Source organism: Panthera pardus, unplaced genomic scaffold, assembly GCF_024362965.1.
Source record: "Panthera pardus isolate Hobbes unplaced genomic scaffold, ASM2436296v1 HiC_scaffold_16, whole genome shotgun sequence".
NCBI lineage: Eukaryota > Metazoa > Chordata > Mammalia > Carnivora > Felidae > Panthera > Panthera pardus.
In genome coordinates, this window is record NW_026526721.1 from 60134858 (window position 1) to 60152234 (window position 17377).

The 17377-nt window shown below is 44.6% G+C and overlaps 1 protein-coding gene across 4 annotated transcripts; it reads left to right on the plus strand.

Annotated features, from left to right (window-relative positions):
* Positions 1–356: 356 nt before the first annotated feature.
* On the plus strand, positions 357–16058 carry TIGIT (T cell immunoreceptor with Ig and ITIM domains). Of its 4 annotated transcripts, XM_019448427.2 has the most exons (5): positions 357–654; positions 1656–1985; positions 5003–5109; positions 13753–14053; positions 15357–16058. In XM_019448427.2, exons 1-4 carry the CDS (start codon positions 591–593, stop codon positions 14002–14004), a joined length of 753 nt encoding a protein of 250 aa, XP_019303972.1. In that variant the 5' UTR covers positions 357–590; the 3' UTR covers positions 14005–14053; positions 15357–16058. The 4 variants fall into 4 exon arrangements, with proteins under 4 accessions (XP_019303972.1, XP_053759341.1, XP_019303974.1 ...); XM_053903366.1 differs by having other exon boundaries at positions 358–654; positions 13753–16058; XM_019448429.2 differs by having other exon boundaries at positions 358–654; positions 13771–16058.
* Positions 16059–17377: the final 1319 nt, after the last annotated feature.

A 17377-nucleotide genomic window follows, 5' to 3' on the forward strand; every position in this document is an offset into this window, starting at 1 on the left:
ATTTAAAGGAAAGTTGCTCTGTTGTCTGAGACTTTTTGTCCTGCCCACATCTAGTCTCTGAAGTAAATGCCTCTTGTTCACTGGCTCATTAGATTTCAAGCGCAAGTCTTGGTCTGTAAAGTATGCAAACTTAGATTTCTCTTATGGGTGCACATTTTTTAGTAGGATGAAGCCAGGGTAGCCCAGTGACCTCCACAGGCTCTTCAGAATCTTGGGCGTTACCAGATACACAGGGCCCTTGAACTTGTTAGACAAAGGCTGATACAAAACAAGTGCATCAAGACAGAATTTAAAAACAACAGGTTAACTAATAGTAACCCAAAGACCAATGCATCTGTAACCACATTTTTGTTTATTTTTTAGTGTGTTTCCTTCATGGTCTTTCTTGTGGCTCAACCTATGCAGTTTGTGTACTTGTTGAGAGCTTTTTTTTTTTTTAATCTGTCTCTGACATTGTTTCTGCTGAACTCAGTTTTTCCGAGACCCTCTCTCCTCATAGGCTCAGTTTTAGCCTGCCAGCCACAGTCCTCCAGTTTCCGTGGTAGAAGAGGCCTAGGCTGCTTCCTGTGGGCCCCCCGCTGGGCAGAAGCATGCAGTGGTATCTCTTCCTGATTTGGGCACAGGGGCTGAGGCAGGCTCCCCTCCCCACCTCAGGTAAGGCCTATAAATCCAGCCTGGAACTGGAGAAACAGAAGGAGGAAATAAGTCTGGGAGTGGAAGTGAGGGAAGGAAAGGCATGGTTTTCAGAATCCTGTGGCCCCTCATGTGAGAAAAGGCAGCATCTGGTAAGCAGGTTCTGTTTTGGGTGGCAGATAGAGGCCTTGGGGTTGGGGTGTCTGACTGGCCAACCCAAGAAAGGAAATGGGGAGAGAAAGGAAACAAGGAGGAGGGATGATCAGTTTGCATGTAGAAGTTCACTCCTGTTTCATCGTTCTTTCTTCTGTCCTTGAGGAAACTTCTAGAAAGACATTGTACATTTTCTGTGGATCAAAAATGTCTTCTTCACAGATTCCAGAGAGTCTACCATTATAGACTGAATTTACATTAGATATGGTTCCTTCCATAATCAAAATCATAGACATATGTTTCTGAGGGGGGCACAGATATTGAGACACTATATTATAATTTAATTTGTATGTTGTTTTTTTTGAACCATTTGAGGGTGGAGCTGTACCCAGATGATGGGCAGTGGTCAGTGCTGAGGAGGGTAGTTTTGTCTGGGAGAAACAAGTTTCTCTCCAGTCTTCCTTTCCTTTGGATTTTGTGGCTTTCCTGAAGGTTTTTCCAGGAACCTCAAACAGCAGTCAGACAAACAGCAAGGTTTTATTTCAAGGAGTAGTGTGCCCAGCGTAGAACTGGCTGCTGGAAGCTGAAGTAAAACAGAAGTGGTGGCTGACAGGGCTTATGTTGTAGGTAGGGAGACAAAATAAGTACATGGAAATAATCAAAGAGCTTGTCATGAAGCTAGATTATAGCAGCATATCCTGAGTGGGTGAAGTTTAGCAGTTTAGTCCATGTGGGGAGTGACAGGATGGACAGGAGACACTGTCATTCCACAGACCAAATCTAGCCTCAAAGCCCTTTAGGATTTCTATAGGAACATTCCAGGACAGCTGTTGACATAGGACTCATGCACATTTTCTCCCCTTCCCTAGGAGCCATGTCAGGCAGGATAGTAACAATGGGGAACGTTTCTGCAGAGGAAGGTGGCTCTGTCACCTTGCAATGTCGCCTCTCCTCTACCACTGCCAAAGTGACACAGGTCAACTGGGAGCAGCAGGACCAACTTCTGGCCGTTCATCATGCTAACCTGGGGTGGTACCTCTGCCCAGCCTTCAGGGAGCGAGTGGTCCCCGGCCCCAACCTGGGCCTCACCCTGCAGTCGCTGACCAGGAATGATACAGGGGAGTACTTTTGTACCTATCACACCTACCCCGACGGGATTTACAGAGGGACACTCTTTCTGGAGGTCCTACAAAGCTCAGGTATGCGCTCTGGAGCAGGGTGGCTAATGAACTTTCATCCTCCAGAACAGAAGATGTGTTCCTGCTAAACACTGTAAGAACAGGGTCTTTCAACCCTGGTTCACATTCAAATCACCAGGGAGCTTTTAAATGACACTGATGCTGGAGCCGCATCCCAGACCAATTTAATCAGAATCTCTAGGGGCAAAGTTGGGATGTAATAGATTCTAAAAGCATGCCTGGTGATTCAGATGTGCAGCCAGAATTGAGAGCCACTGTTTTGCGTAAGAAGGGCATCTTATATGTGTTGGTTAGGAAGAACACTTAGTAAGGTCATTTGGGAAGGGTTCTCATTTATTGGTTTAGGATTAACCAGGCAAATTAGAATTAGCTTCTGGGGCACCTGGGTGGCTCAGTCAGTTAAGTGTCTGACTTTGGCTCAGGTCGTGATCTCACAGTTCATGAGTTTGAGCCCCACTTTGAGCTCTGTGCTAACAGCTCAGAGCCTGGAGCCTGCCTCAGATTCTGTGTCTCCCTCTCTCTCTGCCCCACCCTAGCTTATGCTGTCTCTCTCTCTCTTTCAAATATAAACATTTAAAAAAATAAAAAGAAAGAATTAACTTCTAAGTTTTTTTTTTATGTTTATTTATTTTTGAGAGAGAGAGAGAGAGCAGGGGAGGGGCAGAAAGAGAGGGAGACAGAGGATCTGAAGCAGGCTCTGCCCTGACAGCAGAGAGCCCGATGTGGGACTCAAACTCTCAACCTCGAAATCATGACTTGAACTGAAGTCAGATGCTCAATCGACTGAGCCACTCAGGCACCCCTAGCTTTTAAGTTTTACAAAGGATTAAAACACAGTGTGTGCTAAATGTAAATACATAATAATTTACCTTTGTATGGTACTTCATAGTTTCCAGAGTGCTCTCAAATTCATTATCACCTGAACACTTAAACCAGTTCTCTGCAAAGTGGGAAAAGATTTTTGCATCTGAGAAACAGTATAGCAGAGTGGTGATGAGCTCAGACTATGACACCAGAGAGCCTGGGTCCAAATCTTGGTGCTGCTGTTGACCTCAGACAAGATTACTCAGCTTCTCTGTGCATTGATTTTCTTATCTGTGAAATGAAAATAGATGTAACCTTATGAGGTTCTAACATAGGACTGAATACCATACTACAAGAAAATGCCCTGAAACAAGGCCTGGAATGGGGCGCCTGGGTGGCTCAGTCAGTTAAGCATCCAATTCTTGGTTTCGGCTCAGGTCATGATCTCACGGTTTCGTGGGTTTGGGCTCCGCATTGGGCTCTTCACTGACAGCACTGTGGAACCTGCTTGGGATTCTCTCTCCTTCTCTCTCTGCCCCTCCCCCACTAGTGCTGTCTCTGTGTTTCTCAAAATAAATAAATAAACTGAAAAAGAAAAAAAGAAAAAACAAGGCCTGGAACATGGTAAGTACTGTTAGCTCTTACTGCCAGCCACTCCCATGTCACTATTTGATGGAGGTGAAGGCTGGGCCTTACAGTTGCTCAGAGCAGTAGAGCTGGTTTTAACACAGATGATCGGGTTCCATTAAATTACACCCTCAGAGCTTTTTGCTTTTTATTTTATTTTATTTTTTATTTGAGAGAGAGAGAGAGAATGAGAATCTTAAGCAGGCTCCGCACTTAGGGTGTAGCCTGACAGGGCTTGATCCCACAACCCCAGAATCATTGCCCGAGCTGAAATCAAGAGTCAGGCCCTCAACCAACAGAGGCCCTAGACCCTCAGAGCTTCTGCCTGTTACTATCGATTGTGTTGGAGATTAAGCTTTATGAGTTAGCAAAATATGTGTAGACTGAGAAGATAAAAGGCTACTTTAAAGTTCTTTTCAATGCTGCTTCTTGGCTGGCTCTGGTATAGGTCAATGCTGCTTCTTGGCTGGCTCTGGTATAGGTCAATGCTGCATGTGGGGAAGAGCCTATATCCTTTCTGGTTCTATGCACAGCCCGCCACAGCCCTTCTGCCCCCAGAAGCTGTGTTCTCCATGACTACTTTGCTCCCCATCTGCCCTCTTCCCCTACCTGTGGCCAAAGCAAGAGGCTGAGTCTGCGGTGCAGGAGGAACTCATCCTGGGGAGCTTGGGCTCCCTCCCCCCTGGTACCGTGTGGGTCCTATGGGCACTGCCTTGTCCTTAGTGACTGCATTCCTTAGCCACCTTTCCCACAGTGTAAGCCCTTAGAGGGAAGAGGGCCTGCCTCTGCTACACCCTTCTCTCAAAACTTCCCTGCACCTCTGGGATCTGCCCAAGCTCGTAGGAAGGAGGTGGGAATAGGACAAGGCAGCCTGGAAACCCTTCTACCTACAGTACAGCACACATCTGAGCAATTGTTCTGTTTCTCTCTTGCTGTCCTTGAATCAGCTGTCACTCTTTTCAAAACTCCCTTTCTGCTTTTCCTCCTTACACTTTATGTCTTAGTGGAAATTCATTTGTTCATGCTTTAATTCCATATTGCAAATATTTATTAAGCACCTGCTATGTGCCAGGTGCTGAGAAAAAACAGGATAAACCTCCAGAACGTTACTCTCTCCAGGGTCTCACAGATGGAAAAATGTTACAGGTTTAATGTGAAAGGTTATATTCTTTCCCCCCTCTTTTTTATGCTTTAATTAATTAATTTTAATTTTTAATTAAACATTTTTTACTAGTATGATTATAAATATGAAATTTAATAAAATGTTCACTCTCTGGGTTTTTTTTTCTGGATGTTATTTTTTGTTTCATTTCATGATTAGCATGGAAAGTGATTTTGTCGAATAGAGGAAGGGAGTGTTAACAATGGTCTGCTTTGGTTCCAGAGATTAGCCATTGATTTTATAGTAAGCCAGGTAGATGCTCTTCTGTTCAAGGAGCTGGGCTTAAAGACTCCAGTCCTATGGTTACCGAAAGACCTGGCCAGCCTGCACCTCTGTGCCCTGACACACAGGCTTCCCTGTGTAATGGCTGCCCTTTGCTTCTGGCTTTCACCACCCCCCCGTCTTCACTTTGTCGCCCCTCCAGTGGCTGAGCGCAGCGCTGGGTTCCAGATCCCACTGCTTGGAGCCATGGCCATAGTGCTGGCAGTCATCTGCATGGCAGTCATCGTGGTGGTCACATTGACCAGAAAGGTAAAGACTGTGGCTGTACATCTCAGTCATGGCCACTCTGCCCCTGACACCCTATCCTTTCATGTCCCCTTCCTGTCCAGAGAGAGACCTTGATGTGCTCTCCCCCGCTGCCCTACATATCTGTTTTACAGTCCTTTCTCTGCCTTTCAGTGCAGTTGTTTATGCTCTTCTTCTGTCGCTTTCCTTGTCTGGGAACTGCAGAAAGGCTGGACCTGTATTCCCCCCCATCTTGCTGTCACCTACAGCTCCTAGTTCTTGCCTGTCCCTGAAGCCACTCCCTAGAGAGTTTGATTTATCTATTGTGAGTTTGCTGTATTTTGGGCATCTACCCGGTACTAGGGATTTTTGTGTGTTAGCTTATGTAATTTTAACAACCTTCTGTGGTGTTGGGCTACCCAGCAGTTCTACAGGATGAGAAATAAACATTCCCGAAATTTAGGGGAAAAAGGTACATGGCAAGATCAGTAGGCTATACATCCTCTGTTGCTCTAGCTTAAGAGGTCATGCAGCTGAAAGAGTGCTGGATGGGGAAGTAGATGATGTCGAGTCTGAGCTCAGCATTGAGGGTGATTACAGGGAAAGTTGTGGAGTCTCCCGTGTCTCCATTTCCTCATCCAGAAAGTGGGGATGATGGTGATTCTACTTGGTCTGTGTCACAGAGCTGTGATGAACAGGTGGCACAGTGCCTGTGACAGCCTTGTAAACAATGAAGAATTAGATGAATGTGCTTGTGTTGTAAACTGGTAGCTACTGATTAGGATGAATGAAAAAATTTCTGCTCCCTGTTTTGTCTGCCCTTTTGGACTTTTAAAGCCATCCCAGGTCGCCTTAATTTCAGTCACCAAACATTTGGGGGAAAGCAAGTCTGTGATTGCCAACATCGTTTTCCACCTCATCCTAGACCCTGCTCCCTTGTTCCTGATTCACTTTCCCCCCAAACTGGGTTTGGCTCAGTGAACAACCCAGCTCTTCATCCCTGACATTTCTTTCTCTGGACCATGTGCTTGGTGCTGTTATTACTGATATATGTGGGTTTACAGCTACCACCTTATTTTCTTCATATATGTTTTGCCTGTTTTTTCCCCTACTCTTTCTTGCTGTCTTTTGAATTAAGTACTTACTATTATAAAAAGATCTATTTGGTAATTATGCTAGATTTGCTATTCTTTTAGTGGTTACACTAGATATTACAAATCATACCCCTGACTTATTCAAGTACAGTATAAATTAGTGCTTTAATCATGTCTTGGATTTTGCAAGAATCTTAGGGCGCATTAACTCTTTTTTACCTACTTTCCCAACTTATTGCTATTATTACCATGTGTTTTAGTTTTATATATATTTTAGACCCTGCAAGAAATTAGTATTGTTTTTAGAGTCACTATTCACTTAGATTTACCCTTTCTGTTGCTCTTTACTTCTTCCTGCATTTCCTGTCTTGTACCTAGGATCATTTTCCTTCTGTCTGAATAATATTGCTTATATTTCCTTTTGTGTAGGTGATGAATTATCTTGGTTTTTTTTTTTTTTTGTCTGAAAATATCTTTAATTTTTCCTTAATTTAAAAATGATATATTTGTTTTGCTGGGTATACAATTCTATGTTGGCAGTTACTTTCTTTCAGCACATGGAAAACATTTTTCTATTGTCTCTGGCTTCCCATATTTCTGTTGAGAAACTATGGGAATCTTATTTTTGCTCCTTTGAAGATATGGCTTTTTCTTCTCATTCCTTTGAAAACTTTCTTTCTCTTTGATTTTCAGCAATTGTACAGTGATATAATTAGATACAGCTGGGAACATGTAGTACTCTCAAGGCGGGTGGCTTGAAGACAGTTTAAAACGGACAGTTACGAAGTACTGGGCAGCATTAAGGAAACCATTAGGAGAAGTGTAGCAGTGTACTGTCACCCCTAGTCTTTAAGGGAAAGGGGAGAAGGTGATTACTAGAACCTGGAAAGGGAGACATGTGTGGAGGGGACCAGCTTGAGAAGTACTGTAATCTTTGATTGAAGGTTATAGCCAGTCTAAGGCAACTATGCAGAGAGAATGCCAGGGGAATATATATATATATATATATATATATATATATATATATATATATCTCCTCACCTCACTCTCCTTGCCTTCATCCTCTACTGTTGCTCTGCATTGGTTGAGCCCAAACCCAAGCCTGAGGGCAAGGAAGTCTGCTGATGCAGTACACATAGTTCTGTCTTCTTAGGAAACAGAATCAGGTGCAGAAGGCTGGAGAGCAGAGTTGGCGGGTGAACGGTTGGTATCCACCCTTGCTGCTCACAGACCTGGAAACTGGGCAAGAGATTTTGACTTTCCATGGGTGGGTTCCTGGTCTCAGTCTTCTCTCATGTATTCTTGATCTCTTGTCCATAGATAAGCAACACCCCTCCCTGTTGGTTGTCCATCCATATTTATCTTAGGAGACTGTGCTTTATTAGCCATCTTAATATCCTGGTGGGTCAGGCTGCCATTGCAGTAACTACATCCACTTTGTTTCTTAAGTGCTACCATCTGCCCCTATATCATTTTGGGGTCTCCTCATTCCTATTGCTACTAGGGATCCAGGTCTATAAAAGCATTCAGCCCCAGCCTACAGAGGAGAGATACCACTGAGGTTCCCAGTAATGCTGGTGCTTTCTTCACTAGCACATTCTTTTTCACCTTTGTAAAAGAGTGTCCTCTGGATCTTTGCTAGAAACATAATCAGCTATTGGATTTTCAAAATTATGTAGTACAGGGATCGACCAAGTTTCTCTGTAAAGGGCCAGGTAGTAAATCTTTTAGACTTTGTGGGCTATACGGTCTCTGTTGCAACAGTTCAACTCTGCCATTGCAGCATGAAAGCACCACAGACAATATGTAAATGGATGAGTATGGCTGTGTGCCAACAAACCTTTATTTATAAACACTGAAATTTGAATTTCATATAATTTTCATGTGTCATGAAATATTATTTTTCTTTTGAATTTGTTTTCAACCACTTAAAAATATAAAAATCATTTTTAGCTCACGGGCAGTACAAAAATCTGTGGTAGGCCAGATTTGAGCCATGGGCCTTAGTTTGCCAATCCCTGATTTAGTAGGTTATATTGGGGAAAACTCTGTTTTTTTCTTCTTCTCTACTCTTAACACTGCACAGAACACTTCTAAACAACAGATGGGTGGGTTTATTCCCACACTGACCAATTCTTCTATACCATCTGGGTGTCCTACAATCAATTCAGTTCTGACACTATCTACTTGGAGTTAACATCAGAACCCACACATTAAGGGCTCAGTCCTACAGGACTGCCCTCACTTTCAGCCCAACTGCAAGTCCCAGACTGTCACCTGTACTTCTGACTGACCAACTATAAATTGAAGTTTCTACAACCCCCTCCTTGGATTTGATCATTTGTTGACAGCTCACAGAATTCAGAGGAACACTGACTTACATTTACTGGTTTGTTATATAATAAAGAATATGATAAAGGATACAGATGAATAGCCAGATGAAAGAGATACACAGGATGAGGTCAGTAAGGGTCCAAGCACAAGAGTATCTGTCCCTGGAGAGCTGGGGGGTGTTACCCTCCTGACATGTGGATATTTTTTTAGAAAACTGGAAGCTCTTTGAACTCCATACTTGTGGGATTTTTATGGAGACTTCATCATGTAAGCAAAATTGATTATTAGCTCATGTTCCAGCCCCTCTCTTTTTTCTGCAGAATGGGTGGTGGAGATGAAAGTTCCAAGCTTGTAATCATGGCTTGGTCTTTCTAGTGACCAGCCTCCATCCTGGAGCCCACCCAACGTCACCTCATTGGAACAAAGACACTCCTATCACCAGGAAATTCCAAGCCATTTAGGAGTCCTATATAAAACATTCCTATCACTCAGCAAATTATAAGAGTTTAAGGAGCATTGTGTCAGGAACTGGGGTTAAGGACTAAATATTAGTAGAAACTGAGGATAGAGACCAATATATATATGTTCCTTATGATTTTACATACGTCCATCATTGCATCCCTACTTGTCTGAGGGTTTGGGTTCTTTCTTCCTTAGTTTGCCAAAGTGGTGTTGGTATCTCTCTTGACAGCAGTGTATTAGTATTGTCTTCCAGAGTCCTTGTGAGGGTGTTATATCTTAAGTCACGAGATGTGTCCCAATATTGGCCAGTCTCATATTTTGCTTGCCCAGCATGCCCCTTCGCTCTGAGAATTCACTCCCAGACATGTTCTCCCATTGCTGCCGGTACATGTTGGCCGTGTCCTTTAGGTATAACCTCTCTCCTCCTTAAGCATTCCTGTCATTCCCTCAGGTACTGTAGGCTGCAGTCTTGCCCTAAATATGGGGCTGATGGCCTGTAGGGGACACAGGTCCTAACAGGGCCATAACTTCCATCAAGGAGAAGTGGGCCATTTTTGTAGCTCCATAGGATACAAGAGAAGCAGGTGGTTCTCAGTGAGTCTACCCAGAGATCCTCTTCCCAAGTCATAAATATCTCTCCTTTTCTAAGCATAAGAGACTTGCACAAGCTTACAATCCAGCCTACTTTGAAGTTCTATCTCTCTTACAGTTAGGTCCTGTGCCTGGTCTTCAGTGCCAGAGATGTGTGTTTCTTGAAATGCTATCAAGAAGGAGCTTTGACTCTTCACACTTTGCTTCCAGGTGCTGAGAGATCTGAGCCTGTCATGCTCCCCGCTCCATGTACTGGGGAGAATTTAGTAAAAGCTACTCAATCCCACAATTTGAATAACCACTCTTTTTCCATACTTCTCAAATGTCAGTGATGTGGCACCAGCTCAGATTCCCCTTCCATCTGTGTCCCATCCCATTCCACCACCACCAGTGGGGTTCGTATTCCCATCCAGCTGGGGAGGGATCCCTCCACAATACCATCCTGTGTCTGCTTCTAGGGCCATTTCCAGGAGCAACAGTTTTGGATCAGATCCCCATAAATAGATCCTGACATATGAATTTTGGTGAGAGTGATTTACTGGGATGGACTCTCAGATGAAGGGTAGTGAAGGAGTAGCTGGATAGGGCCAAGGCAGAAAGCTCAGCCAGACTTGGTCTCAGCTGGAGACTTGACTGCAGCAAGAATTAATTGTATGCAAAGTTGGCTGTACCTTGAGGCAGGGAGCCAGATTTTTGAAAACCCACCTTAGTCAACCCCCAATTCCATATGCTAACCAGAGAGGGCAGGGCCCAACAACCACTCCCCAGAGAAGGGGCAGCTGTGAGCTGCCCACAGCCCATACTCTCAGTGTCTGGGGAATGGGATCCCTGGTCCAGCAGGTAGGATCTGAGCAGGGTGCCAACAGCGTTCCTTATAGACCTGGAGAGGCCATTGGTTGCATTATTTAGGAGCGTGGACTTTGGAATCAGACAGACCTAGCTTTGGATCCTGGCTGTACCACTTCAGTAGCTATGGTAATATCTATAAAGTGGGAATAATTATGATGCAGCTCTCATAGCGTTGTGGGAAAACATCAGTCAAGTAATTCATGTAAGGCACTTGGCATTTTTCCTGGCATGTATTAATAAGTATTAGTTATTAAATTCTTGTAATTATTATAGATTTTATTTACCGTGGCACTTTATAATACTTGGTACTCAAAAATATTGATATTGCATGGATGTATTATGACTAAATGAATGGATATTGTTTGCTAAGCAGGTATTGCAAAGAGTTTCCCTAGGGGATCTTCTGTGAGGGAAAAGAGAGATGGCTGTGTCCAGCTCCATAACACTGACTACCCACTGTCTGTCCTCCTCACGTCTCCCAGGGGGCAGTGTTTGTCCTCATAGGACCCAGCTGCAGTCTCCCTTCTTGCTCCTATAGGACCACTTCAGCCCCAGGCTTGTTTTTTGTACTGGCAATGACAGAGTCCCGATACATAGGGATTAAATGAAAACGGAGCAGCTGAGAGACCCATCTCAGGAATGTTTACATTTCCCAGAAGACTTTGGAAGCCAAAATAGTCAAGATTCCAGGGCAAGGGTGGCCAGTCTAAGAGTGGAAATGAGAACACACCAGCACCAAAGGTCACCATCAGTTCTTTGAGAAAGAATTGGATATTTATATGTTTGAAATGGATTGGGTTGCATCAAGGGATGTAGCACTCTTTTAGCACAGCATCAGCATGACCAATGATGACCCCTTTTCTCATACCTATGGTAAGGGTGTAGCCATTGCATTGAAAAGGAATGAATGAAACAGTGAGTAGGAAGAGACTACCTGACTCCTGTGTGTCCTTCTAAGACCATGGCTTCTATCTAGGCCAAGTTCCTCAGGGCCTGCAGTGTAGTGCCACCCCTAATATTTGATATTTGTTCATGGTGTACATCCATGCAGCCTATCTACCCTTCCTGTTAGCCTATATGCGTGCACCGCTGAGCTCACACTAGCCAGTAAGGATGCTCTTTCCTCTCCTGGGAAGTAGTAGATGATGGGAAGAATGGGATTTGGTTTTGTGTTTGTTGTTTTTTTCCAAGCCTGTGTGTGGCTTTTTGTAATTCTGTCATCCAGACCCGTGGACGCACCCCATGGTGGGAGTGAGTGACATACTTTAGAGCAGAGTCTCCAGTAAGACTGAGAGGGTGTCACCTCTGCAGTTGATGCCATTAGGTGTTTCTTCTGCCATCCTGCTTGTGCCTACTGGTCTTTGATTTCCTTGGCTTAGCACAATCTTCACCTGTGATGCTCTCATATGGGGGCAATGGCTGACCTCATGCCCTTTGTTTTCCCAAACAGATTTCACTGTCTGTTCTATTTTCCCATAATAGCAATTGTAGCTGTCTGACTATGAGTCCCTTTGATTTGGAAAATCCTGTTCTTTTAGGTATGGGCTGAGGAAGAGTGTGTGTGTGTGTGTGTGTGTGTGTGTGTGTGTGTGTGTGCACGCACGCCTGTGCACGCGCATGCATGTGTGAACACACACTTTTCAGTCCCAAAACATATATCGAATGTCTGTTATGGGCTCTGAGGTTACAAAGAGGAATACAGCATAGATCCTTCCCTCAGGGAGCCCACAGTTTGGAGAAGTAAGAGGGGTAAACAGATAAGTTCTAGACAGCATTGCATGTTACAACAGAGAACATCTAGAGAACAGGAAGAATGTCACTCTCACAGAAGGTCAGGGAAGGCTTCTTGGACAATGTGCTACGGAGCTGAGTCTGGAGGAAAGAGTAGACAACTTTTTGGAGATCATATAAAAAGTTGGAGGAGGCAGAAAACAGTGCATGGCATTCAAGAAGCAATAAGATGAGAGGCAGCCTGGCTGAGGAGAAAGAGCATGGCCTGGACCCAAGTCAGAACTGGGATTGTCCTTGGGTAAGTGATTTCACCTGTCTGCATATGAGCTCATTCCAAAGCAGAAACTTCAGTAGGGCTGTTGCTGAGATGACATGAAGAAGCTAGCCAGTATGTGCTCATAGCAGCTTCTGAATAAATGCTCCCTGCCTGACACCCAGGCCGTATGCCAGGAGCTGGAGTGTTGAGTGGGGATGCACCACAGGTGATAAAGCTGCAAAGGTGAGTGTGACCAAATCACCAAAGGTGTTTTGGGGGGCATCACACACAATCTTCTTCAGGGAATGTAGTGAAATTATGGACTAACCTACGGTGTTTTACAAACCCCTTGACATCCACCTGCAGCCCCTCGGGGGGATTAAGCACTCTTCAGTAGACAAGGGGAGCCATCCAAGGGCTTTAGACAGAAGCATGGTCTGATCCAACTTCCAGTGCTAAATTACCACTGTGCTGGTGGCCATGTGAAAGTTGGACCAGAAGAAAGAGGGAGTTCAGAGGTAGGCGGGTGCCGGAAGCACAGGGCGAGATAAGACGTGGGGGTAGGAATAGAGAAGAGGGAAGTGATTTCAGAGGGACTTAGGAATAAAATTGGTTGGGAATTTATGGCTGATTGGAATTTAACATTAGGCTTCTGGTCATCTGGTGCTGTGAACCAGGAAAGAGAACGTAGGGACAGGAGCTGATTGTGGGGGAGGGAACATGATTGTCTCATTTGAGACAGAGTGAGTCTGAGCTTGCTGTGACTGGCCATTGGCTGGTCTGGAGCTTGGGGCTGGAGCCCGGGTTAATTTGGGTAGAGATCTGGGAATGTTCAGAGGGCAGATGGTATTTGTAGAGGTCCATATACATGAGGTGACTCAGAGAGTGTTCAGAGTGAGAAAACAGAGGGCAGAGCTTGGGGAGTCCCTTTATTTGGGGAGCTAATGTGTGAGCAGGAGAAAAGCAGGTCTGGCTGAAGGTGAAGGTGGGAGTTTGCAGGAGGAGAACCGGGAGAGAGTGATACTGTGGGAGCCAGGGAAAGAGAACATTTCCAAAAGTAAGAGGTCAGCAGTGTCAGAGGCAGTAAAGAGAACAAGAGAATTGAGACAGAAAGCTGCTTCACGGGGTGTGGGGCTCACTGCATGTGGAACAAGGGTAGTTTCACTGGAGTGGTTAGTACTGAAATCTAGCTGCGATGAGGCTGAGAAATTAAGGGTTAAGGAATTGGTATTGGTAAGAACACAACTTTGCTTGTGTGTGTGTGTAAGAAAGGAAGAGAGAGATGATTGTAACTATGTATCATGTTGGGGAATAACTTCTGAATGACATCCCCTCCTCCTCACTTTGTAGTTTGTTTGTTTTCAGAAGAAATCTCTCAGAGCCCGTTCTTCGGAAAGTGGCCTCAGGAGTATGCCGTGTGAACAGGAGGAATGGAGTGCCGTCGTTCTGTCATCTGCTGGAAGCTGCATCCAGGCAGAGGCTGTGCCCGTGGTCTTCTGCACAGAGCGGAGGGGAGATGACTGTGCTGAGCCACATGAGTACTTCAACGTCCTGAGTTACAGGAGCCTTGGAAGCTTCAGCTTCCCAGCAGAGACCAGTTAGCTCCCAGAGGCATCGTCTGGGAGATACACTCCTGTCTCTGCTATTACAGGTGGATGATGTACAAGGGTCTGAAGTCTCCATTATTGCTGCGCGTGTGGGTGTGTATGTTTAGTTGAGTGAATGAATGTCATTCTCTTCTCCACATCTCCTCTGCCTTTCCCTTCCCTGGTGGCAGACCCAGAGTGAACAGTTTGTGTCTTGATTATGAATGCAAAGTTAAAAAAAATAACTTGACCTGGTTTGAGCGGATCTTGTGGCTCTGAGAAATGCATTCCCAACAGGGCAGGGCTTTGGGCTGCAGTTTTGTGATGGATGATGATGATGATATGATCATCTCATTTGTCATGGTCATTTTCATCAACATTCACACATTCAAGGCATTTTATGAACAAGGCATGACATGGGCATGGGCTTCCATGGGGCGATTTGGGCATGACTAACCCACCCTCTCAGGTCTCAGCCCTTGTAAACCTCAAAGTTAAATGGGGTGATGACATTTGCATTAAAGGTAGTAAGAAGACAGGGAGACAAGACATGCGTCTTTGGGAAGAGATGTGGTGCAGGCTGAGGTGGTCAGGATAGGCTTTGTCTGGGGCAAAGTCCTGGGAGGATGGAAGGAACAGTGAGGCTTATGTGGTCAGAGGAGGAATTTTGTCCAGGGAGGTCAGAGAAACCGAACAGAACTACTGAAATTCCCACATGAAGATCCTGGCACCAAGGGAGCCAACAGGGCTTCAGATTTTACTCCCTGAGAAGCTAATTCAAGTCTCCTTTTGCTGGGTGTGCTTGGAGTCCAGGGATGGGCTGCAGCAGGGGACCCCAGGTCTTCCAGCTGCCCGCTGGGGGGCTGCAGCTTAGCCCCTGGCCAGGATCCACCTTTTCTCTGTCAACCCACCATGGAGCCTGTGAGGAAAGAATCTGTGTCCACCAAAAGGAAAACCTGGATTTTTAAAACAGGGACTCTTCCTAGGGGGGAGAAAAAAGAGTGATTGAGGGTTTAAAAATGAACACCCTCCCACTAGCTGCTCTGAACCCTTAAATTCACCCTCTGACCTCTTTGTGCTGGGCTTTGGGTGGCATCTAAGTGCGAGTTTCTGTTTAGCTGACAATCAGGCCTTTATCCTGCCATCACCTCTCTTATAGGATTGAGGGGGGAATGCTGGGCACGGAGGTGACAGATTTTCTTTCATGGGCACAGGAAATGAGAGAGGATGTGAAGCAAGGCTGTCATTTGCCAACAGCTGAAGTGAAGTATTGCTCTGCTCCCTAAGTAGGCAGGCTGAGCAAGAAGAAAATTCAACGCCTACTCCTTGGATTTGTATTTTTATTTTTCTCGCTTCTCTACCAAATAGGTATGTACTTAGGAGCAACGAGCCCAAATCTGTCCGGACTGCTGAGTCCTTTGGAAGACAAACAGATGCATGTCAAATCCTGTTCTGGGCCATGGCAGCCCAGCACATTCTTCTTGCCGAACTAGTGCAAACGGCTTGGGAGTAGACTACCATTCACGAATTGGAAATGAACTAAAACGTACTGACAAAAGGGAGCTGCAGTTTGCTTTGGAGGAGACATATATTCAGGTCAAGGCTGGACTGAGTGTTGGGTGTTATTTAACATGATTATAGTGACAGGGAAATATCTACAAATACCATTTGGATGGAAATAAAAATACAAAAGAACCCATAGATGCTATAAATGGGCCAGGTTGCTAAAATGAGATTGAATTAGACAGAAAATAAATTTTCAAGTGGAATCCACTGAACTAGATTTTCCTTGGAGAACCAGAGAAGACAATTCCCTAAAAGCCAGATTCCTGGACAGGTGTCCTGTCCGGTGCGGTAGCCGTTCTCCACAGGTAGCTGTCGAGCAGGTGAGATGTCATAGTCTGAATTGAGATGTACTGCGCTGTAAGTATAAAATGCACACTAGATTTTGAAGGCTGGTTGTGTGTAATAAAAACAGAAACTATCACGTTAGTAATCTAAACATATTGATGACATGTCAGAATGATAGGATTTTGGATATTTTGGATTAAAATATGTTATTAAAATTAATTTCATCTGTTTCTTTTTAATTTCTTAATATGGCTACTGGAAAATCTAAAATTGCATATGTGGCTCCCATTATATCTTGATTGGGCCATGCAGCACTAGACTCTGGACCTGAGCACAGCTGGTACCAGGGAAGGGTGTCCATCACTGATTGGTGGTCTCTCTCTTTTGCTCTCATTCAACATAGGGTTTGAGGAGACTTTCTTCTCTTATTATGTCTTTTGAGAAACACATAGGAGAGGATTATAGGGGAGATGGAGTTAGGAGATTATTAAGTGCAGACAGGAAGTGGTCCTAAGCTCTCTTGGATCCCCTCTTGGATTTCATGATAGGAGAAGGGAAGATAAATGAATTAAAGAATGAGAGTTTGGGGAAGAATAAATGTACTGACTCCCGACCCTTTATTACTCCACATTCTAAGCCTGGGCACGTATAGTCTGATCTCTAATCCAAAGAACTATCCTGAACAAATATGAGAAATTTTGAGTCATAGAGCTTTGAGGTAGGTGATCTTCATGAGTAGATAGAGTTTTCTCATGCAGTTTTATTTCATGACTCATTCCTTCTCACCTGTCAGCCCCTGGGGATGAATCATCATGCACTCAGGTTCATACGGATTCCATCAGTGCTGAAGCTAGACAGGGTGGCTGTGTGCTGTGTGCAAATGGCAGCATTCTGGTGGGCACGCCGTCCCCACAAGGCAGAGGGAAGCAGCAACATGGCTGTGGCTGCCAGCTGGGGGATGTGAATTTTGTTCCATCTTCTGGGTCTTCCCAGTGCTGCTTCAGGGCTGTAACTAGTAAATTTCTGCATCCACTCCAAAGTACACCTGTCAAGAGGCTCAGAGGAGCCTTATGTGTGCAAGAGCCTGAGCTTTCAGGAAGTCAGAATTATGAACTTCAATGTTTGATAGAATTTTTTTGCAGAAGGTCTAGGTCAGTACTATCTAGTACAGACTAGAGTCTAGGACAGTACAATCCAGTAGAACTTTCTTTGATGATAGAAATGTTTTGCATCTGTACCATTCAGTGTGGCAACCACTGGCCACACATTGCTATTGAGCACTTGAAATAAGGCTAATGTGACTACAGAACTGAATTTTAAATTTTATTTCATTTTAATTAACTTAAATTTATTTATTTATTTATTTATTTATGAATGAGAGAGGGAGAGAGAAGATGTGTGTGAGTTGGGGAAGGGCAGAGGGAGCGAGAGAATCTCAAGCAGGCTCTATACCCAGCGCAGAGCCTGACGTGGGGCTCAACCTCATGACCCTGAGACTATGACCTGAACTGAAATCAAGAGTTGGATGCTTAACAGAC